This window comes from Ascaphus truei, chromosome 3, assembly GCF_040206685.1.
Source record: "Ascaphus truei isolate aAscTru1 chromosome 3, aAscTru1.hap1, whole genome shotgun sequence".
Classification (NCBI taxonomy): Eukaryota; Metazoa; Chordata; class Amphibia; order Anura; family Ascaphidae; genus Ascaphus; species Ascaphus truei.
In genome coordinates, this window is record NC_134485.1 from 145,203,765 (window position 1) to 145,227,696 (window position 23,932).

At 39.9% G+C, this 23,932-nt stretch overlaps 1 protein-coding gene across 1 annotated transcript; it reads right to left on the bottom strand.

Moving 5' to 3' along the window:
• Window positions 1-164: 164 nt before the first annotated feature.
• On the bottom strand, window positions 165-22,569 carry LOC142490672 (kinesin-like protein KIF20B). The gene is made up of 10 exons (XM_075593092.1): window positions 22,551-22,569; window positions 19,572-19,697; window positions 19,200-19,345; window positions 17,924-18,070; window positions 14,551-14,730; window positions 13,244-13,375; window positions 11,863-11,997; window positions 10,583-10,786; window positions 3,840-3,908; window positions 165-242 (listed from the first exon to the last, which is right to left on the bottom strand). Exons 1-10 carry the CDS (start codon window positions 22,567-22,569, stop codon window positions 165-167), a joined length of 1,236 nt encoding a protein of 411 aa, XP_075449207.1.
• Window positions 22,570-23,932: the final 1,363 nt, after the last annotated feature.

Below are 23,932 nucleotides of genomic sequence, written 5' to 3' on the forward strand. Positions count from 1 at the left end.
TTCATTCCCTAACCCCCGTACTTTTCCCATATAAAAATTTGAACAATGATTCCCAACCAAGTGATTACATCAAGAAAACTATACAAATATCAGCAGTGCTATAGAATTACTTCTGTACAGAATTATAATTTTTTTATCCAAGATCCATATAAATCCATGCGTATTCATTTAGCCGTTTTTGGTCTTAGGCGTCTCTTCATTATTAGATGATCGCTTTCTTCCTCTTTTCTGTCCATAATGATCTGAGAAGGCAAAATGTTAAACATGAACGTCATTTCCTAATGGATCCAAATCAACTTGCATAAACTCCTGCTATTTCAGACTCTGAAATAATCCATAGTTAAGCTTGTTAAAACATCGTTCACACCAATGCTAATCTTTAAGAGTTTAAAGACCACCAAAAACAAGTACACAGGGCCACAACCAACCATTAATAACGTTTAATTTACGGATTTAGGATTTCTGTGTACATTTTGAAAGGTGATTTTATAATTTCAACGTTTATAAAAAAAAACAGTTAAAAACGACATCTATTGTACGGAGAATTAATTAACAGAATAATATCTATCAAGGAGAGGGATCAAGCACACTTGGAATTTCCAATAAGGTATTTATTGCGGTGATCAACGTTCCGAGCCCCGATGGGACCTTTGTTAAGACGCATTAGAAGTGAAAAAGCAATCAATGTATAATCCCCACAATCAAACAGAAAGGCGTGAGAAGAAACAGATGACCCGTGGTGTCTGTGATTAGTGCCTGTGCAATAAAGTAAACAATTAAAAAGATTGCGCTTGTGTCTGTATATCATTAATGATTATCAATAACAAAGTTGGAATACAGGAAAAGACACAAGGGTAACATTCGCTGGCACAATCAAATCAGGCAAAGCCTAATCATGGCTAAAGTAAATTGAAGCAGTGTCTGAACCCTCCGAGGCTTGGATCCAGCAGTGTACATTAAGACGCTGTAGCGCTGTCCTGCGGGGAATGTTACCATATACCGTTACGTTACATAGCTGTTTAGACCATATGAGGTCATGTGCGTCAGGGCTCTCAGAAGCACATACATATATGAGCTAAAACGTCAGGAGAAGGGTCTCCAACAGGCAGGAGACGGAAGGCATATCTGGCATGGCGTAGGGGAAGAAGGTAGAAGCACCTAATAGGTCATCTTGTATCTTGTATCTTAATAGTATATTGGGCTATAGTTGAACAGTCAGCGTGAAATTGCCCTAGTGTACAGTGTGCGCATCCAGTTCCAGAACAGTCAGAGAACAGACAACTGCAATAATGCAGTGGCCAAGGGCTATACCTATTACCTGCCAAGGGAAGCAACGGACAACTCAGCACTGTAGCTAAATGGTTACCATACATGTGCCACAGGGGTATTCGGCAATGCCATTTGAGACTTGGGCACAGTACCAGGTCAAGCCAGTGGCAATTTAATCTGACCTTCCCATGCCTACCCCGTATGTACCACGGAGCATAGTGGGGGGCCTGGCAGGGGAGAGGTTAACACAAACACTGGTACACCAGCGCTGTGTACCAGTGTGATGAATAGTGTACCTATCACCCTACCTCAATATCATAAATATAGATGCGATAAACGGTTAGTCAGACAGGGTAAGTTAGCTCACAAAAAAGCATGGTATCACTGGGCACAGAGAGGCTGGGGGAGTAAAACAAGGCAATTCTACATAGCGCATAGAAATAAATAGTGCTGGGTATTCACACAACGGGCGCACACGCACAAATCATGTTACTATAAACAAGTACGAGAGAGGTACAATAAAGCCTGCAGTACTTATCACCGCAATAAATACACATTGTTGAAAATTCCAAGTGTGATGGATCTCTTCTCAAATAGCTGCACAGATCTGCACATCTGTGATACCGTCGCTTTATTTCCCTAAAGGAGTGTCTATTACCTCACATAGATATACAGTATAGATATATTTATTTATTTATGTCCTGGGCACCGCGTTATGATGACAGATACAGTTACATAAGTGAACAGGGTATACATTATATACACAAGACATTGCATGCACAGTTAGAGATAATATATATTATAGGTGTATGTAACAGTTACAGACCAGATTAAAATGTACGACAACGTGTGTGTAATATATATATATTGACATTGGATAAAAAATGCTTTGTATTCTTAGCAGTGATGTAATTCTGTAAAGATACGGAGGCTTGGGTCCTCTGTGAGCCAACAGGTAACAGCAGTCCCAGTAGTCTCTTTATTTAGGAGGAAAGAGGGCTACATGTGTATTTGTATAGTGTGTGTGTGTGTGTGTGTGTGTGTGTTACACAAATGTTGCATGTTTGGTATGTGTTTATATGGTGTAGTGTTTGTGTGTGGAAGGGGAGGGAGGAGAGAGGATGGGGGGGAGGAGATGAGGAGGAGGGGGAGAGATAATGATGAGGGATGATGACTAGGAGGGATGAGGAGGGATGATGAGATAGATCAGGGAGCGGATTAGGGAGGGAGAAAAAATTGCAGTCAGAATTAATATTAATGAAACCTTGAAAAAAATGTTGCCCGGTGGCCGGCGAATATCTAGCTACGCCACTGATGCAACAAATGATGATTTTTTTTCTTTAAAGTACAGTGATCACTCCTGCTGTGTCAAATTCAAAGTTTAAACAACACTATAATTTGAGTGGAAGATTACAAGTTCATTTAAATTGCAGCATTGTAGAAAAAGGCTCACTGCAATTGAACAATGCCTGCATAGCGTGTTCTTTATGAAGATGACAATAGCTAAGGTTATACATGTTACCCAGTAGAAAAAGAACCACAAAAAAAAAGGTGAACAAAATCTGGCCAAATTGTCGTTCACACATCATCTTTATAATCTTAAGAGACTATAGAACAGCGCCAAAGGGCATCATACAGACGAGCCAACGAGTATGCTAAAGCTTGCCTTAAACTAGCCAGGTGCATGCTGGGTACATTTCAGTGACATTTCTGCAGAGGCTAACGGCCCATAGGATTAACACAGCAGGGGTTCCTGGCAGTCCCATTCAATTTGAATGGGACTGCCAGGGCCCCCTGCTGTTAAACCGATGGGCCATTAGTCTGTCTGCAGAAATGTTGCAGCATGAACCCGGGTCTTTTTGGAGATTGCCCCAGGTTTGTTTTAGAATAATCGTCGGCACTACAGTATCAAATTTGTACAGTTTAAATCAAACCATAATTTTTTCTCTTTTGGCAAACATTTTCAAATCACTGGTACTAACATTTTACATGACAATGATGTCAGTCTTTTGGCGGCTGTGTGTACAGTATATTTGCATGTTACTGCAAAGCAAGAATTACAAGACAAGCGAAACCTTGTGTAACAGGGTTTCCCTCTGGTAGTTTTGATTGGTAGGTGCAGCTGGGCAGATTAGAACAGCAACAAAAATTAGTATACTCACTTGCAAATATATTAAAAGAGAAAAGAAAAGGTCCATACTTGTTAACGCTCTGCAAGTGTTTTGTTTAATTTCATTTTATTATGAAAATGATGCTAATCTGCAAAACTGTAGGCGACCCACGATGGGGATAGCTTTAAATGTATTTATTTTATAGCAGTCATGTCATAAAATCACAGAGCTATTTAACACAGTTTGGGAAGAAACTAAAATATAAAAAAATAATGGTTTCGTAAGATTAACCATTTATCTTAAAACTGGTTTAAGGTCTAATCCTCTAAACAAAACACTAAACAGCAGGGTTGAAAAGCACAGATCACATGAAAAAGCTACTGTTCCCATAATGGGTAGTCTACTGCAATGATGATATACGGGAAATGAATTCTGCCACGCCCACTAAAGACTCAATACCTGACAAATGCCTGCAGAAATCTCTGGCTCGTTAGATCTCATTTTCCAGCAGCTTGAAAGCATTTTATTCTTGAAAAAAAAAATCAATTGGAGAAATAAACAATTATTTTGTCCGAAGCGGTTGATACGTTTTTTTATTTTTTATTAAATTGCTATCAAACCTGTCACTCTGCTGTGAACCACTTTACTAATAAAAAGATGTCAATTTAGAAACCATGGTTTCTGGTTACCGCTTGAGATCTTTAAATATGAATATACAGGCAACACAAGTACTGTGAGAAAGTATGTGCTAATATAGAATTTAGTATTCAAAGTGTAAATTAAATTACATGAAAGCATCCCTACATATTGCATTGCGTTTGGGAGAAAAATTATATAAATGTAGCCATGCCACCTGTGGCTACTAGTCTGCCCTTGTACTGGCAGTAAGCCCTGGTAGAATCAGGCTGCCAGTAGTAAACATGGGTTTCCCCCACTCCTTGGTGCTGCAATTGAGTGACAGCAGGAGGCGGTGACATCAGGCCTGGGCATGTCCAATCATGGGACAGACCTGGTGCCCTCCTCCTGACTGTACTTAAGGGCAGTGCCGCCCCAAATTTAGTAGTGCCTCTCCCCACTGAGAGAGGCAAGGTCACACAACAGGGAGCCTGAGATTGGGGCCTTCCCTAGTCCTCTTCCCCTTGATGGAGAGCGAGTGTGGGCCTATACCCTGACTCCTGATAGGGGAGTCGGGAAGAGCTAGGACAGCTGCAGGGGCCCCTGACCTGTAGTGGTTGTCAAGGGACCATCATCCAGTGGATAGCTGACCTTGAGTAAGCTGTGATTGAGCAAACCACTGCTGTATTGTGCTGGTCTCAAAGACCGTTCCTGTTTTCGTACACCACCTGCCTGGGTGTGATCTTACTGGGAGGAGGGGAAGTAATTCTACCGTAGGAGATCGCCCCCATTCATCTTGGAGCCAGCGGCAGATGGAGGCACTGCACTGCTAGAGAACCATGTGGGTAATGTACCCCAGAAACCTAATCCCGTGTCCCCACTACCATCGCCGTACAGCTCAGCCCTACTGTTACCGGCAGCTATCATGCACCACACGACCACTAATGATAGAATCTCCCAGGGGATGGGGGAAACACCGTTAAATATATACACCTTTAATTATAGGTCTGAACCAGGGGGTCTCCAAAGCTGCACCATGTTAAAGTCAGCTTCGGGCACCCCCTGCTTCCACAGATACTTCTCTCCGTAGGGGTGCAGGTATCTCTGCAAGCAGGGAACGGTGTGTGCCCAATGAAATGGTGGCTTTGAATGTCCCGCGTCACAATAGGAAACGGTGATGTCTTCCGGTGCAGCTTCCTATTGGCCAGCGTGTCCGGGACATTGAAACTGCACAAGGGTACTGGCACCCCTACAGAGGTAAGTATCTCTTGAAGCAGGGGTCCACCAAATGCAGTTCAGCTCCAGAGACCCCCCTGCTTCAATCCTGTAATTACATATAAACGCAGATGCAGCGTGTACATGTAAAGACTAAAGGGAAGGGCTTGTAGCAGGCCCTTTTTGGTAGTTTTAGATGAGGCTACAACAGGAATCTAGTATGACAGAAGCATGTTCTCCACAGCCAAAAAGAACTATTGATTGTGTAATCACTACTGTAGTTTAATCTACCAAGAGGGGAGAGCAGATCAATTTCAAGGTTTAATACCCTATCCCGTTGCTAAATCTGAAGTCAATTATTGTTGCATACAGTATACTCTAGCATAGGGATTCCCAGGAGGTGTGGAGAGGGGGGTTATTGGATTTAAAAAAAATGTACTGTGGATCCCAGTCAGTATAGTGGGTTGCTGAGCCCGTATGGGGACACCGTCTTTAGTAAGGTCCCAAACGGCACCTTAGCATGGGTGGTATAGCTGTCAAATACATCTGGAAGCTTTCCAAATCTCCCCCCACCCCACTCCGGATTCAGGACACACGGTCAATAAGTTGGTAGCAATAGTCTGATGAGTAAGCAATATAATTTATTAATTAGGGGTTGTCAGAACAAATATATTTTAGCAAGGGGTGGACAATATTAAAAAGATTGGTAACCGCAGATCTAGAGGAATGTTCTCATTTGCACCTGTAAGACTAATGGGTGCTGAAATGAAATCACAGCGCAAAGGATGCTGCATTGGACAGATTACTTTTTTTCTAAATAAATGCAGACTTAATCAAAAACCTTCTTACACCTAATCAGTAGATCAGATGGCTAGTTCAAATATTTTTCAAAATAGAAACAACAGACATCTGAATCTAGACACATATTTTAAGGATGCCAATTTGTCTTTTAAAGAGGACCAAGAGCAGATTAATGCAACCTGCATTAAATTAGAACGCACGATGATAAAAGACACAAAAAAGTGGATAGATTTACTGTTCCTTAAAAAATATGTGGAATACAAAATTATTCCTAGAGGACTGAGGGTCCAAAAAAATCCATCAATGGACCTAAGTGATGAGGATTTTTTATCAAAATGGAATAGTGCACAAGACGAGTGTTCTTTTAACCTAATAAAAATTATTATGTCACAACAAGAAAAACACTTAAAAAAATTGGATAAGGAAATAGAAGACTTGCGTTTAGAACTAGGATCTCTAGAAAATATTAAGGACTATAATGAGCGAGATCAAAAAATCCAAAAAAATATTGATAATTTTAAGAAAGAAGTTATTGAAATTAAATTACAAAAATTCAGAAGGGATCAGGACGATTATGCCAAAGGAATTGAAAGGACCTGGAATAAAGGTTCAAAAAATGGCAAAAAAACACCTTCTAGTCCTGATCCCCCTGGGGATAAAAAACCTATCACTACATCTACTATGGATACCTCATATAGAGGGAGATTCATAGAATATTATCCTAAAAATCATGCAGGTTTTTTACCACAGGTAATAGTCAAGAAAAGTGAGACTAAAACTCCACTAACTGGAGGGAAATCTAAAGAAAAAACCAAACATCTAGAGATTAGGGATATTATTGAATCCTCAGGAAAGGAAAAATTTAAACTGGGTCAAGAAGTTGAGTCACCCTCTCCTTCTTTTTTGGCACAAGGGGGGTGTATGAGTTCATGGGAAACCAGGAACCCATTTCACCCCCTGACAACACCGAAACCAGGTGTCGTCCAAAGAAACAAAAGGCGCATGTCAGAGGGAGACGAGGGGGGAGACTACGGAAAGGCAAGAAAAATACATTAAACACAAGAAACATTTTTAACTTAAGTAAAAAAATTTTAACAGACTGTGAAAATAAAGTGATCAGCAAGGGACTTACTTTTGCTCCCTCTATTGGACCTAATAAATTTGGTCTTTATGTAGACACACAAAAATTTCTACGATCACTAACTTTGAAAAGATTTTTCAGGAGTAAGGATGTGGAAACCAGGAATTGGGATAATAAAAACCCAATAATTCCCAATCCAGGTGTCCCAAACTATGCTCATTCTAAATTCAAACCACAATCAAATTTTTTTCCCAAATTTGCAAAGGGGAACCATCTAGAGGTATTTTTTCAATTAGTAACAAAAGATTTGGAAAACTTATGCAACAACAAAAGCAGGCAACATAACAACCTAACTAGGGAAGAAAGAATAGCTTTAGAAGAACTCTCAGCTGATAAAACAATTGTGATTAAACCAGCTGACAAGGGGGGTGGTGTTGTCATCATGGATCATGACTATTACATGTTAGAATCCAACAAAATACTGGGTGACAGAACAACGTACAAGAAATTGAAATCTAATCCCACAATCATATATAAGAAGGAACTTTTGTCCTTGTTGGAGGAGGGTAGAGGACTGGGAATTCTGGAGGAACATGAATTTCAGTTCCTAAATGTCGAGGATCCGGTGTTCCCAGTCTTCTACTTCCTACCAAAGATACATAAAAATGTTACACACCCCCCCGGGAGACCAATAATTTCTGGCATTGGGTCACTAACGGCGAACTTGTCAGAATTTATTGATAGTTATTTATAGGACATTGTGAAACAACAGAGATCTTTCTTAAAAGATACCAGTGATATAATCAGGGCCCTTAGGAACATAGAATGGCAGGAAAACTACATATTGGTGACCACCGATGTAACCGCTTTATATACATCTATAAAACATGAGGATGGTTGCCAAGCAGTTAGAATGTTTCTAGAGAAAGATGGGAAAATCCCAGAGACACAGATAGACTTTCTTATAAAATGTATTGAATTTGTCCTAACAAAAAAATTTTTTTGGTTTTGTGATGAGTTTTTCCTGCAATTATGTGGAACCGCCATGGGGACCAAGTTTGCCCCCAGCTATGCCAATCTATTGATGGCCATGTGGGAAGATCAGTATATATGGTCTTGGATAGGTCTGGGGGCAAATTTGGTCACATGGCGGAGGTTCATTGATGATATTGTCTTTGTTTGGAAGGGTACATTGGAGGATCTAGATACATTTCTTCTGTATCTGAACAATAACGAGCTAAATCTTAGATTCACCTCCATTGTAAGTAAAACCACTGTAAACTTCCTGGACTTAACAATTTATATAGAAAACAATGTTATTAAAACAAAAAATTTCTTCAAAGATGTGGATGCAAATAATTACATCCTACAGTCCAGTTGCCATCTTAATAAATGGATTAACAACATTCCATATGGCCAATACTGTAGACTGAAACGAAATTGCACTGATAACAAAGTATATGAAGAAAAATCAACTACACTGTCCAGGAAGTTTGCAGAACGGAACTACAGGCCAAATGTCATCCAAAAAGCGTTGGATAAAACAAGACAAATATCCAGAGAGTCTATGTTGATCCCCAGAGAAAAAAGTGGGGAAGATGATAAGCTAAGGGTACCCTTTATTACTCAGTATAATAGGGATGCACACAAAATAAATGATATATTGAACAGTCACTGGTCTATATTGAGAAATGATCCCATTATAGGAACTGCACTGCCCAACAAGGTTCAAATGGTATATAGAAAAGCACCGAATGTAAAGAAATTTGTAGCACCTAGTGCTTTGAGGAGTCCTACTGTAAATAAAAACCCAACGTGGTTACAACCACCGAAAGGGTTCTTTGATTGCAAATTCTGCACTGCTTGCCATTATAGTTGCAAGAATACTAATACCTTTGATTCTAACATCACAAAAAAGGTATATAGTATAAAACAGCATTTTAACTGTAGGTCCAATTTCGTTATTTATCTGATTGAATGTGATTGTGGTCTACAGTATATAGGGAAAACTATAAGACCCCTAAAAACACGCATTTTGGAATATATAGGAAATATTAAACGAAAAATGACCACACATAGTGTTCCAAACCACTTCTTGATGGTACATAATGCGGACCCCAAGGGGTTAAAATTTAAAGCAATCGAACAAGTTATGCCCCATTGGAGAGGAGGAAACAGAAATAAAGCATTGATTAAAAGGGAATCCTTCTGGATGTTCGAACTAAAAACTATATCTCCATCCGGTTTGAATTTAGAATTTGATCTTAAACCTTTCCTATGATTTTATAATGCACTAACATTTTATCTTTCTATTTTTAGAAATATGCCTCTTGCCCAGCACTTTCCACATATATACCTCCAGTTTAGAGATAATTTCTTTGTAATACCTGTTTTAACTATTTTAAAGTGTTTTTAGGCAGTGTATTTTATATTTAAATTTATACATTTTTTATTGTTAATATTTGCACTGAAGATTAAATAGTATATATATATTTTTAACCAAATATATATTTTTAACAAACCTGATGTATTTTAAAATGATTGTAGAAATAATATGTATTTTTAAGAACTGTATACCAAAAATGTTATTTGCACAACATATATGAGTTAACTTATAAATTTCATATGTGTGCAATAGAGAGATAGCATTTTTGTATAGCTCATTATAGCCACAGATGTATACTATGAGTTAAAGTAGTATCAGGTGTTTTTCTGACTAATGAGACCCAGAATTAGGGTATATACACCGCCCCTATCCACTGAAACGTCACTCCTGATGAAACGCGTAGAGTGACGTTTTTCTTCAGCGCCGGCCGAAACCCCAGGAAGTGGACGTAGCGGATGACATCACTTCCGGTTGAGTGGAACGCACCGCTGGAACGCACGCCACGAGAGAGGGGAAGAGGAGACACCATCCATCCGGCCAGCGAGATCCAGAGAGATCTAAATGCTTGTTTTTAACTGATACCATGTGAGTGTAACTCCCTTTTTCACTTATCCATTATAAATTGTTCAGACGGTCTGCACTATGTCCAGTTGTATCTTTTATTAAGGTGCTTGGGAGTCCACATATCTGGGGGAACATTGAGTTCTGCATCTCCTGTCCACCGAGTGAGCAGCATCTTAAAAGATACCTTTATGTGCCTTATACCCTCTCACGTTTGTGAGTATTAACTATTGAGCCAAGATATTAAATCCAGATTTTAATTTTAACAGTATTGCACTATCACGAATTGTATTTCTTTTCACATATTGCGCTTCCCGGACATTTCTTCATTAATCAAAATGTTAGAAAGGAGACAACCTTCCTACAATTCACCCAGTGAATGGCCTAAAAAAAAAGAATTCTTTATCAAGGAAGTTACTGTATGAAAAATACCAGTCTTCTATATCTTGGCATAAATGTGTATATGTAAACCCCCATACAGAGAAACCAACATTGTTCCCCTTTCTGCACAATAGTACTCAAAATAAGTCTTGTGAAAATTACCCCTTCCATATCATGACTCTTCCTCTTTCTTGTAGTCCTGGATATTTTGACAGTCCTCGGTGAAGCGTCACCATGGCGTTTGACTGCCATTTTGTTGGGCGTCGCTGGACTGAAATGAATTTCCAGTTCTGGTTTGGGAAACCTACTGGTTTTGCCATTTTCTGTAGAAATTTCAGAGGAATCCAACACCGTGTCTGACGCATCCTGTGACAAACAAAAATACGCAAGTGGTTTTATTATGTGTTTTAGTTGTGGTTTGCACCAGGCCAAAATGTCCACCAGAAGCATCAAACACATTCTCAGACTTTTAAAATGAGTATGAAAATGGACTAATCCTCTATAATGCAAGGTGCTTTATAAAAAGCACAGAAGCAGGAGGACCACAGACAAAATGGGAGGAAGTGGAAAACAAGCTATATGAAGGAAGAGGCACCGTTGTATGGTTCCCTTGCACACACATTCAAGGGAATCATTCAATGAAAGAAATAAGAGCTGGATAGAGCACAAGTCAAATTAGCTTTCAAAAGGACAAACCAGAAACATCACATTTTTGGGATACAACAAAATACCCTTTGCTGAAATTTGTTTTGGTGTGTATATTCTCCATGCAGATCCAGCCTTGCATACATATCCTGCACAATTGGAAAGGAGTAGCTTGCTGCCATTTATAGGGCACGTGAAGTGTAGGGAGCAGGACGGCTGATTACATTTTTAGTTATAGGAAACAAAGCTTTGATGTGAGAAGTGAATATGTATAATATACTATAGAGCAGCAGCAGCAGCAGCATGAACTACTCTTAAATGTTCTTCAAATTATAAGTTTTTTAAATTATATCTGGGTATAATCTTACATTGATCTACGGTAAAATTACCAAATTGCTTACACATGCTATACAGAAATGTGTCTTTGCATCAACATAACGTATCAACACAGAGTGAACATAATATATATATTTTTAAAAGTCATAAAATAGAACGTATTATGTATACAATTAATTTTTAACAGACGCACAGCAAATTATTATTTAATTGTAGTTTTGTGAAGAACTAGATCAAATTAGCATTACGATGCAGGTGTTGGTTTAAGGATGATTAAATTGTTGAATACATCTCAAATAAAGAATGACTGGTGTAGTGGGGTTAAAGATCTATGTTGGTATTCAGGAAGCATTTTCAGGCAACACCATAAGAGAATAAGCATAGAAGCTTGAAACTGAACACATATATACACACCAACTGTTTCTCAGACTAAAAAGTTTTATATATCTCCAAATACTGACCCTGGAGTCCTCTGTAGAAGAGTTACTGCCAACAGAATGCTGCGGGACTCGCTTAGTTTCCGATTCATGCTCATTGCGAAGTAACTGGTTGTTTTGTCCAGGTTTATCAACTATCCCTGTGTGTCGTTCCTTCATCTAGAAAATATGTTAATACATAGTAAATGTCATAAACATACATTGAAAAGCATTTGATTTTCCAAAAGATATTATTTGAGCTAGATCTTCACTTAAAACACTACAAAAAAGTAATGTTTGTAAAGTTATTCAAGTGTAAATAGAAGTGCTCATGCGTAAGATGTGACAAGATCATATAAGTGAAAAGCCAGAACATGCATTTATTTCATGTGATATCAAAGTGGCAGAAGAATAGCTCATTCTGTGGCATGCTGCACGGTATGGCAAGGTCCCCGGTGGTGACGGTGGCGCGTGCCTCAATAAGGCAGGCCCCGGTGTCTTCTCGCGGGTTGCCTCACGCAGTGCGGTGGCGCTTCAGCCAGCAGGGGAGACTATTGTGTTCCCGTGCGGCGACGCGATCACATGGTCTGCTGGGAGCCTATAGCAGGGCAGATAGCTAGGATCAATGGGAGGGCTTTGAGCTACTGGGCTGTGCTTTGTGTTGTGTCTGACGTCATGGCTGCGCCTACTCTGTTTCAGCCACGCCCCACGCGCCTCCCTACAGACCGCTGTTTTAAGCTGTGCACACGCGCGTGTGCAGCAGCCACTCTGGGGACTAAGCCTAAGAACATGGAGGAGAATCAGCCATCGTTTTGAATCAGACACGTGCAAGAAGGGGGCATAATTTTAGCCGCTGCAGCGCGTCACGGGTTGCAATAACGTTGACGACATCTATACATTGGTGCAATCTGTGTTAAAATTGTACACGAGTCTGCAAACAGATTCTGTGAAAGCGACTAAATTCAGAATTTAACCCCGTTCATTTCACATATGAACAGTTAAAATTATTTGCGCACACACGGTCGGCCCAATCTCACCACGAGAAAACAATTCCAAAAAATATCCCCTTAAAATAATTTTATTGCCAGGTTTTTAGCATCTGACAGTTTATTGTTAGGAGCAATGTTGAGACATTTCAAGAGTCAGCGCTTTTGATAATTCTGCTACTGTGAAACGCACAGGCAGCAGACCTGAGGTCTGTCATCAAACTCACTCGCAGATTAAATGCCTCAAATGTATCAAACATAAAAACTACTCGAGCTTGTAATGTTTAGGAAGAATGCATTGCAATGACACTTTGAATTAGTTTGTCAAGAACGCCTCTGCACTTTTGATGGGAAATAAAGGTAGGCTTTGATTTTTAGAGGTGCACCGAACGTGAAGGTAATTTAAAGAATGTATTTCCTGAAGGTTTTTGTGCCTTTACCTGATCTTCTGTCGTTACACTTGCAGACAAAGCCTTAGAATGCGGGAGCTTAGCAAGTTCCTGCTGCAGCTTCTCGATAGTGTCATCTCTTGACGTTAGCTGCCTCTGCAACTCCGCTATATTTGAATTTTCCTACATATAAAAGTTGACATTTCAGTGATATAAAATACGATTGGGAAGATTTACCAAATATATGAAGCAAAAATGGAAAACGTAAAAAAAAGTTGCATTAGTTTTGTGTGGTCTGAAATGTTCATATATTTCTAGATTTCAAGGAACTGATCAACCATATCGTCTGAAGGATAAAAAGATAAAAGACCGTAGCACAAATCCTAGTAGTGCCAAACCATAACCTTGGGTAGCATAATGTGTAGATAAGTATATGGAAAAATAAATCAAACAAACAGCAACAAGTCAACGATGGAAGCGATAGAGCTAAAAGAACAATAGTGGGCTGGTATGCAATATACATTTTGCCGTCTACTTAAATCTTAGCATTGTGGCTTTAAAGTCTGGGGTTATATGCCTAATTTTAGCCTTACACTGCTTTTTAACAATTATGATACTGTATATGATTTTACTTTTAATATCTGCAAGACACTGTGGTACAGGTATATTGGAAGAAAAGTTGGCATTCTAGAGAGCATGTTAGACAGAATATAGAACACTATATACAGCAGGGATCACCAACACGTCAATCGCGAGCAACCGGAAGCTCGCCAGTTGGTAGCTTGCCTCTAAGCAGTGCCGGCCCTCTAGTTGTTGCAGGCGTCTCTCCCGCAGGGCACCCCTCACCCACTGGGTGCACCTCACTCCCGCCTCTTCTTGCCCCCACCTAATTACATCTTTCTTCCTCTTTCCCCCACCACATCTGTCCCTTCCTTCCCTCCTTTTCCCCTCCCCCCCCCCACGATAGGTTGGGCCTGCCCTAAAGTCAGCTCAGCGCAACACCGGTAAGGGGTAGTTCGTTTGTTATTGTGATGTGTGGGGGTGTTGTGTGTACCGGGGGGCTGGGGGGAACCTGCTGTACTGGGGTTCTCCAGGGGCAGTGTTGGAGTTGCTTGACTTCTATGTACCGTTATCTAATCCACATATTTTCAATATGTTTTAGTAGCTCTGGTTAATTTTCATTTATCAGAAGAAGCCCTCATTACACAAAAGGTTACTGCTCTAAAGTATTGCTTTAAAAAACAAGAGGTAAGAGGTAAATTTGTTTTCCATATTTGTAAAGATCAGTAATCCCCAGAGATTTTAAACACTCGGATATATACAACACAGTACACACAGACAAATGAAGAGAAGCTCACCCCCTCCGTTTGTGATATGCTGCTTTTCTTCTTTAGATTTTCTATTTCTTCCTGTTTTTCCATGTTGCTGGAAAGAAGGCTTTTCATTTGAACTTCCAATGCAGAAAGAAGCTGATCACGCTCTTCTCGCCATTTGAGAAGGGCATTATCCTTCTCTGCCAGTTGAGCAGTAAGATGTTCCTAAAACAAAAATAAAACCAATAGGAAGATAGCACAGATTATTAAACCTCTAAAGAACCCGAAAATGTATACAATAAACACTACCCATAAAAGAATCTCCCGTAACCCTTTGAATTTCAGAGGGTACGCAGCCCCTCTGGCACACTGCGATCACAGTCATTATTGAGACGAACGCGAGTCATCGTCCTCTTCCAGTGCTCCACGAGCGCAGAACGCAAACTCCCCGGGAAAATGAGTGAGTCTAAACCAATGTTACATATATATCCTTCAATTGCAATGATGATGTGAGAAGTTACTCGTATCTTGATAAACAAACACAGAGTTCTCTAGACCAGCGGTGCGTAAACTGGAAGGGGCGCAGGGTTTACAGAGGCCCCACAGAGCTTCCCGAAGGCACTTAAATTAAGCGCCGGGGGATCGGCGAAGAACTCTTTAAACCTTGCTTTCCGTGGCTTCTTAGACGCGTCGCCACAGCAATACGGCGCCATGCCGTCGGAGCAGAGGTGGTGGCGAAGGGAGGGGAACCGCCGGCAGGGGGGCGCCCCCCTGATGTAGACTGCCATATAAATGCTGTTTAATGGACAGCGCAGCTCTAACAGCACTGCCTCATTTTACTTTAGACTGATGGAAATTGTCAGTGTTGTCCTATGATTATCAGCAAACAGAATATCCATATAACTGCAGCCCTAATGCTATCTAAACTACCATATAAATGCTGTACCTGGACAGTGCATCTCCAACATCACTGCCTAATTTTACTATGCTGACTAAGCTCGATGGTTATAGGATATGTAAAACAATGTTTCTAAGCACCACGTGTTGTGGCGTCACTACGTGTTTCTTTCCTCTACAGTACTTAGTGGATATTCTGTTTGCTGATAATCATAGGACAACCCTGACAATTTCCATCAGTCTAAAGTAAAATTAGGCAGTGCTGTTAGAGCTGCGCTGTCCATTAAACAGCATTCATATGGCAGTCTAGAGAACTCCGTGTTGTTTGATCATTAAGATACTAGTAACTTCTCACACCATCATTGCAATTGAAGGATATATATGTAACATTGGTTTAGAGGATCCAACTGCAGTCAGATTGTTGCAGCTGAAATTATAGTAGCCATTGTTCAGTAATTTGTGCTTGGATAACATCTAATGATTCGTCTGAATTGCAATTATACCCTATGAAAGGTTAAGTGGAATTCATTATTCTCTGTAAAGATAACAGAGATGCATACCTCTTACCACAAGTTAAAATAAGAGCCAACAGTACCACATGTTTGAATTTTTCATATTGATATTTTATTCACTTATCACTTCATATCATGTTAGGATATAAAATGAAAAAATGGATTAGCTTGGAGTGCACCACGGTAATGTACTATCTGTAGAGGACTTGCTGACTATATCAGTCAATCCTCTAATTTGTTAATATTCATTTTATGCTGTAGCACTAAAGCTATATTGGCATATTTTTATACCTCAGAAATATGCCAAAATAGTTTTGGGGCACTGTATATTAAATAAAAATTGCAAGAACAATGCTTAAATGTATAAACAGTACAGAGTTTAGGAAATTCTAGTTGTTTTATCCAATTCTTCTAAGAGCAGCATCAATAAACGGTTCCTTTTTTTATAGTGAGTGCAAATGACAAGAAAATGAGATAACATGCAAATGCAGTTGCATATGTTTTAATAATATTCTTTCAAATGAATCTGTGGATAATATATATTTATTCCGGTCAAAAATATATTAAGAGCACTGCATTTTCTGTGCTACAGATATACATTTATACTATGGGAAATATTTCATGGCAAGTGAATAGCTGTGAAACGTTCAACAAAGACCGGTTAACTAAGCCGACCGCAACCAAAAACTATGTATAAAGATGACATACACAAAGGGAAATAAAATTAACCAATCTCGGCCAAACTTTTAGGCATCAAACGTCATTTGTCTATACAAAACAAATGTCAAGTTTGATTTCTCCAACACTCGTGTGACGAACAACCTTTTTGACAACAGACTTCCAGCCCGGCAACTACGTGATAGTTTGCGCAGTGAACACGATGCGCCTTTTGATGATGGAAAAGGAACAGCAGAGAGCACAGCATCCCCTATAAAAATAGAGTCAGTGCCATAATGTTCTCAGAGTGGGATAATGGCACTGTAAAGGTTAAACCACATTAGTATCCTATTTCTGATGTTTCTCTAAGGTGCCTTCTGGAAAGATAGAAAAAAACCTAATGAGCGTATGCATTTTAACAAAGGGTAACTTGAAGTTGCCAGCTGCAATGGTCTTCTCTCTGCTTGCATGTCACGGACACTGGTGATTCACTAAGCGCGGATGCGGAGCATCACAGACTAATCCGACGTTAACTGCCTTTGATTTGAATGGTATTTAATGCCAGGATGGGGTGCAACACCATAGCAAAATATTTACTAGTAAGTGTTAATCTATAAAAAAAACTTTCCTGTGTCAAAAGGGCTTTATGGTATAGCCCTGCTAAGTATGGGTCCTATTTAAAGGTACAATCCCACATTGGCGGCCTGTTGAATTGCTTAGGAGCCTGAATTAGGAAGGGTTTGTCAATCAAGTGGTTTCATTACGCTTATCCCACCCAGTGCCAATCAGAGAACCAATAAAGTGAAGGGGAGGTGCTGTACAAGCACTTGCAGACCCACACACTGGGCATCACACAAAAGGGAGCAGCCAAAGAGAAAGCAAACTCCTCACAAGTCTTAACTAATAAAATAAATAAAAAACACTTGCGTCAGATCTGTTTAAAAAAATAATCCCCCACCCAGATGAGACCCCCTGAAAGTCACTGGAATTAGTTAACTTTGGTCGATTGCCTTTAATTTAATTAGCTGTGATGCAGCCAATGCTCAGTTTGTGGCTGTTAGCGGTGTGCTCCATGGCTGCAGAATGTAATGATTAAAGCCCTTGGCTTAGGACATCCTTAAAAGAGATTCCCTCCTGTATAAACAATATCCGAGCTGAACATGAGAATACCAAGCAATGCATTTGCCCCGAGATACAACCTAGAACTGTTCTGCATCGTGATTGCGCACAGATTTCGAAGTAGGCTGACCCATGTATTTGAGTAAAGGAGGAGAAAAGGTGAAATACAGCAACCAACAATTACATGTTGAACAAATGTATACCACCAAATGTGATACACCCACCATCTTTACCTGCTGTTTTGTGTGACGCTCTCTGTCTTCAGCAAACTTCCTCATCTCCCGGTTCCTGTGTGTCTCAGATTCTTTAGCCTGAGTCAGCAGTTTCATTTTCTCTTCCAACCATATTTTTCTTTCGCTGCTGTATTTTTCTTCAAATTCCTGTTTTAAATCAGTGAAATGATACAAAAAAAAATGAAGAAAGAATGTTTGTCTTGCTAGTCAAGGGTTATTTTGCGTTAGGTTTGTTGATAATGTAAAAAAAAGTAGAGACCTAAATTGAATACACACTATGCACGAACAACTCCGAACTTGTCCTAGAGCATCCATTCATCTGCAGGTAAAAGGACAACAATCCCCATCACCCAGAAATAGGGTGACCAGAATGGTCCCAGCAAATACCGGGACAAAGGTCATGCATGCGCACCGTGCCTGCAGACAGATTTCCTGGGGCCCCGGACTAGTTACAACCCCCCTCGCCCCCCCGTCGGCAGAGAGCCGGGCCCAGCTGCCCCTACATTAGCATCAGCCGGGCCTCCCGCAGCCACAGGGCCCAGGACACTTTTTGGCAAGCGTTGATCACGCATGCCCCAATCGTGCATGTGCACTAGCAGCCGGCAAGTACCAAAATCAGGCATGCACACTCGGAAGTTTTGCTTTTGGTCAGTGCATCGGTTTGAATACAAGTAATATGTAAATGATATATTACTACAAATGAATTTAATGTTCCTGCATCTTGCAGCAAGTTTTAATTTTCTTCCAGATCTCAGGCCGCAGCTTCAACGACCCACAATGCAACTTTGGAATCACGGTCAACTTAAAAATGATCATGGTCAGACACGGTCATCCATTGCATTTATATCTACACCTGTTGTCTCCAAGTCTACCAAAATACCATTTAAATTGTAAGCCAACGCAGGGAATCCTTTATCGTATTAAAATTCCCTTTGAATTAATGTTTAGCTTGTCTACACACTATTAAGCCGAAATTCACGTCCTCACGATTTTTTCTATATAGAGAAATTATTTAAATTAGTAGCCTGCCAGCAACAGATAATTCTTGCCACAAACCTATGTATATATGAAACCTCATTTCCCTTTGTATTTCAGCTACTGGTCACAGAGTATCTGCTACATTTCAGCTACTGGTCACAGAGTATCTGCTACATTTCACATCACAGACATTATCAATACAACAGAGACATTCTAAGAAACATTAACATCTCTGCACTTAATGAAAATAAAAAACAACCCACAGATCCTTCCTTGGAGGAAAGATTTATGAACTTACTTCTAATTTATCTTGTAGCCTGGATACTTCCATGTGAACAGTTTCTACATCATTATTCTTCCCACCATCCCTGCTAATTTTTTTAAGCCATTCATTACTGCTGTTCTTCTCATGTACCCTATATTTTTGTTTCCATTCTTCCAACTCTGCAGAGAGAAAATAAAACATTTACATTAATTTCACAATAAGACGTACAGTAGATCGTTCTCTTTTGTAGAGAAAAACACTCTTTTATCCGGTCTGTGTTGCAGACATAAATTGGGATTAGTATGTGGGGGAGCTCACACTACAGAGAAGCAGCTTCTGCAGCTGTTCAATAGTCAATAAAGCCACTCCAGCATAAATTACATTTTTCTCATATAGAGCACTTGCCTTTAACTAATTTTTCAGCTTCTTCTTCTTTGGCTTCAAGTGCTTTATCTTGCTCTGCCTGAGTTTGCTCTTGTTCCGTAAGTGCCAGTCTCATGTCTTCAATTATTTTCTCTTTTGCTTGAACATCTGAAAGAATGAAGACAACAGCTTTTCACAATAGTCTTTATTCTCCAGTAAGAGTTAATCAAGTTAATTTCAGAGACACGCCTTTTATACAAAATTTTGGCATTCTTAAAAAAGGATATTGTAATTGTTCTTAACATATATAGAAAGGAAAAAAACATGCCTATCTCACAAGAGAAGTGCCACACAGTTTTATTTTGTTCTTGCCTTCAAAGTGTTCTTAAATTATCGAACATCTTTGTCATAATCATTCAAAGCAATTGTTGCAAGAAATTAGTTTCACTGAATGAGATTGAAAACTGCAGTGTGTGTGTGCGTGTGCGTGTGCGTGTGCGTGTGCGTGTGCGTGTGCGTGTGCGTGTGTGTGTGTGTGTGTGATGCAAATGAGCACAGCACAGAGAAAAAGTCACTGTCGTGACGAAACGTCAGGGTACGTCACCACGACATTACGTCATCACGCATTGTGCGCTTTACGGCCGGAGAGCGCATGGAACTGATCTGAGGCTGTTAACTCTAAATCGCATTGAAGCAAAGAGACACTGTTTCTAATCGTCCAAATTGCTGGAGGTGAACCGGATGGGCTTTCGATCAACTGATGTGTTCCAGGAGGGTGTTGCCTTGTTGGTGGTGATTATATCACAAACTGCCTTTTATTCTTGTACTTTTGTGAGTGTCCTTAATCCCCTTGTCCTCTTTTTATATCATTAATTTTACAGTTTTACACTATGGGACGTGCGCTCTCTGTTCTCTTTCTATAGATTCCTGCTGGAATTGGTTATTCCTTCTTATTCCGTGGATCCCTGGTTATCATTTTGTTCCCTATCTGAATTTTTTCTGGATTTGCACTAAGGGTTGGACTTTCTTAATTTTTTTTGTTTTTCTTTTTTTGTTTGTTATATATGCAATTATTATTATTGGTATGTTATATGTATGTATTATATATATAGTTTTTTAGATTGATATATATTTTTTTTATATATAAATTCATATTTGTATTCATTATTATATACATTTATAATATTGTTTCAATCACCTTGTTTCACGAGTGGCGCTACTGAAATTTCTCTCTCTATAAAAAAAAAAAATATATATATATATATATATATATATATATATATATATAAATATATATCAAGGTCGAAACAGCTGTCTGTGGGTGGTTTTCTGGGTATGCACCTTAACCCTGGCTGTGCTCAAAGCTGTGACCATGCAGCAAGCTTAAGCCTATAGGGAACCATGTTAAAAATGGTTTTTGAAGCAAAAAGTGACACTGTGTGCTCATTTGCATGTCATTTCCCAGAATCCCTTGCTGCAGTGGAAGTGCTGTATGCTGGGTGATAATGGGGAAAGGCGGGGTTGCAGACCTGCCTAAGACATGCAGATGAGCATACAGTTGTATTTGCATATTTGCTTTCATGTGGAGGGTTTTTGTCACTTTTTTTACTCACCATAACTTAACTCAGTATTATGGTATAGCCTATCCCATAGCCTCTTTGCATACCCAGTTAAAATCAACCCCACACTGATGAGACCCATCAAGGTCGAAACAGCTGTCTATATATGTGCGATAAAGATGCAAGAGTCGACAACTATGTAATGGTAGGGTGGGAAGGTGGCTGCGGAACCCGAGAAAGTGTCATTAATTCATTAGGTGACCCAGAACCTTGTGGATTCGCGAGGGATTGAGGCCACATACTGAGCAGTACTTGTTCCGGCCCTTAAAATAGATTTGTATTGCGGAAGGAAGACTGATGGGAGTTTTGTTTTCCCCCACAAAGTTGTATGTTTTGTAAGATTCATTTGCTTAGTAAAACCGATTACTCTATTCTTTGCATGTCTGTTCTTCTCATATGTGACCTTTTAGGAAAATATATTTTGAAGAACCTGATAATTATCTAATGCATGCGAGTGCATAGAAGACCTGTGAATATTTACACTACCGCTTTATTCCAAAAACACAACTATACCATCATGTTTTCCTTTTTATAGTCCCGCATGAAAAAAATAGAAAGGCAGAGCACTACATCTCCATTGAAGAAAAAAAAAAAAAAAAATGATTTAACAGAGATATCGTTCCCATAGTAAAAAAATGAAAAATGTATTGGATCAAAAAAACACACACACAGACCATTTAACAGCACATACGCGTTTCAGGCAAAAAAGCCATTTAACATCGTAACTGAACAAACACTTACCGGAATGTTTAAATACCGAAATTTCACGCTGATCGATCCCATCCACTACCTGGTGCGTCTATGCGGGATCTATGACGTCAGCGCGCAAACGTCTGTATTCAAATTCTAAAACACTAACAAATGCTATCCCCTTGAGTAAGGCCGGGGCCATGGTACAAAATACAGCGCTGACGCTCATGCAGGAGCTTTTTTGTGTCCTGACATGAGCGTCAGCGAGCGTGCTTGTAAGGCAGGTGGGAGGCGGGGCTAGCGCGCCACGTCATGGAGTGCCATTGGCTTTTGCCGGTCACGTGACCGGTCCTCCGCGCGAAAAATTATATGATCTGTCGGCTGCAATTCCACACGCCTCTGCACGCCTGCGGAAGCTTCTACCAAAGCCCCACACATGCCGGATGCAGGAGGTAAATCTCCTGGCTCAGTGTGGCTCAGCGCTGTATTTTGTACCTTGGCCCCGGCCTAAGGGTTTGGGATGGCAGCCGCCTGCCCTTAAAAACGTGTGGGAGGCACTCCGTCAACTTAATGACACGTCCTCCAATTTGGTTTTACGGGAGATCCCACTGTTCCCATTTTAAGGGAACTTAAAGCCTTATTAGAAGAGGGTTCTATTTTGGGAGTATTGGATGCCAATGAACTGGAGTTTATTTTTTGAGGCCTATCTCACTGTCCCGATTTTTCACCATCTCCCAAAGATCCATAAGACGTTGGTCTCCCCTCCCTCCCCCCCCCCCCCTCTCTAGTATTGGATCTTTGGGAGGTGGTGTATCGAGATATGTGGATCATTATCTACAGGTTCTTGTTCACACAATGCCCTCATATATAATAATAATTTAAAAAATTTAAAAAAACAGTCGGTGTTTCTTTCTCATTTTTCCAATTAAGAATATTTTGAACACCCTTCTGTTTATCTCAAATACATTGTCATACACAGATACATTGTATTTATGATTAATGTCTATCTTAAGAAGAATGGTCCATTTATAATATTTCAGAGTATGTCATAATACATTTCTTTTGTGCTTTAGCCGTGATAGCATTTATTTGGGTATTGATTATTTTTTCTCTTACCTATTAATAGTATTCTCGATTTGATTAGCTCCAATTAATAACCATCATTATAAGGAAACTGATTGAATATTTACATTTAGGTTTTTATTTACTGATGCAGTATTAGGGTCATCTCGAATAGGTTTGTTAAACATACAGAGACCTGTTTTTCAGCTGTAATGTTTTTTATTCCTTTCTGGGGAAATTATACATGTTGATTATTTAATAGCTTTTTTAAATGTCTTGTTCTTTGTTTAAAACCATTTTTCATTAGACCCTACTGGATTGTTCACTTTGTCAATAGCGTTTGTTAATAAAGTTTTTTATAATTTGAATACGGACGTTTGCGCGCTGACGTCATAGATCCCGTGTCATTTGACGCATCAGGAAGTGGATGGGATCGATCGGCACAAAATGTTGGTATTTAAACTGTCATGGAACAGGAATATCCCTGTCTGCACTTCTGTTTCACCCCCTTTTCCTCGCAGCTCTGCTTGCCAGCTTATTAGTGCCAGCTGTATGTGTTTGGTTCTGCACACTAACACAGTGTTTGTGTGATAAATACAGTGCCATTTCCCCTCTCCCAGCAGCTTGCTGTATTAGAGATGCAACATTATTGCTACATGTTGTAGCTCCCCCAGACACTCCTGTGAGTTGCCATAGCAGCCCCAGCCTCTCTCTCAAATGGGCTAGTCTGCTTTCTCCCTCTCTGCTCTGCCCACAGATGGTCTGTCCCCAGACTATCTTGCTACCCAGCATACATTGCCATTTCCTTTCCACCACACCACTGGACGAGTGAGTACCTTGCTGTAACCCCTGTAATGGTGCTGCAGGATTATCTTTTCACCTCCCTTTACTACTAAGCACACACAGATTTAGACCTACACCTCTACACAAGATACTGTTTTTCCCTGCTTTCTCCAAAATAAAGTAAGAAAAGAAACAGACCTTGTCGTGCTTGGAAAAGAGGGCCAAGTTGACACTATCTGAGCTAAGTCA

Excerpts from the sequence above, each read along its gene's own strand:
- LOC142490672 (XM_075593092.1), bottom strand. Across the intron at positions 13,376-14,550 it reads GCATATCACAAACGGAGGGG|GAAAATTCAAATATAGCGGA; the intron begins GTGAGCTTCTCT and ends TTTTATATGTAG. Across the intron at positions 10,787-11,862 it reads CTTCTACAGAGGACTCCAGG|GATGCGTCAGACACGGTGTT; the intron begins GTCAGTATTTGG and ends TGTTTGTCACAG.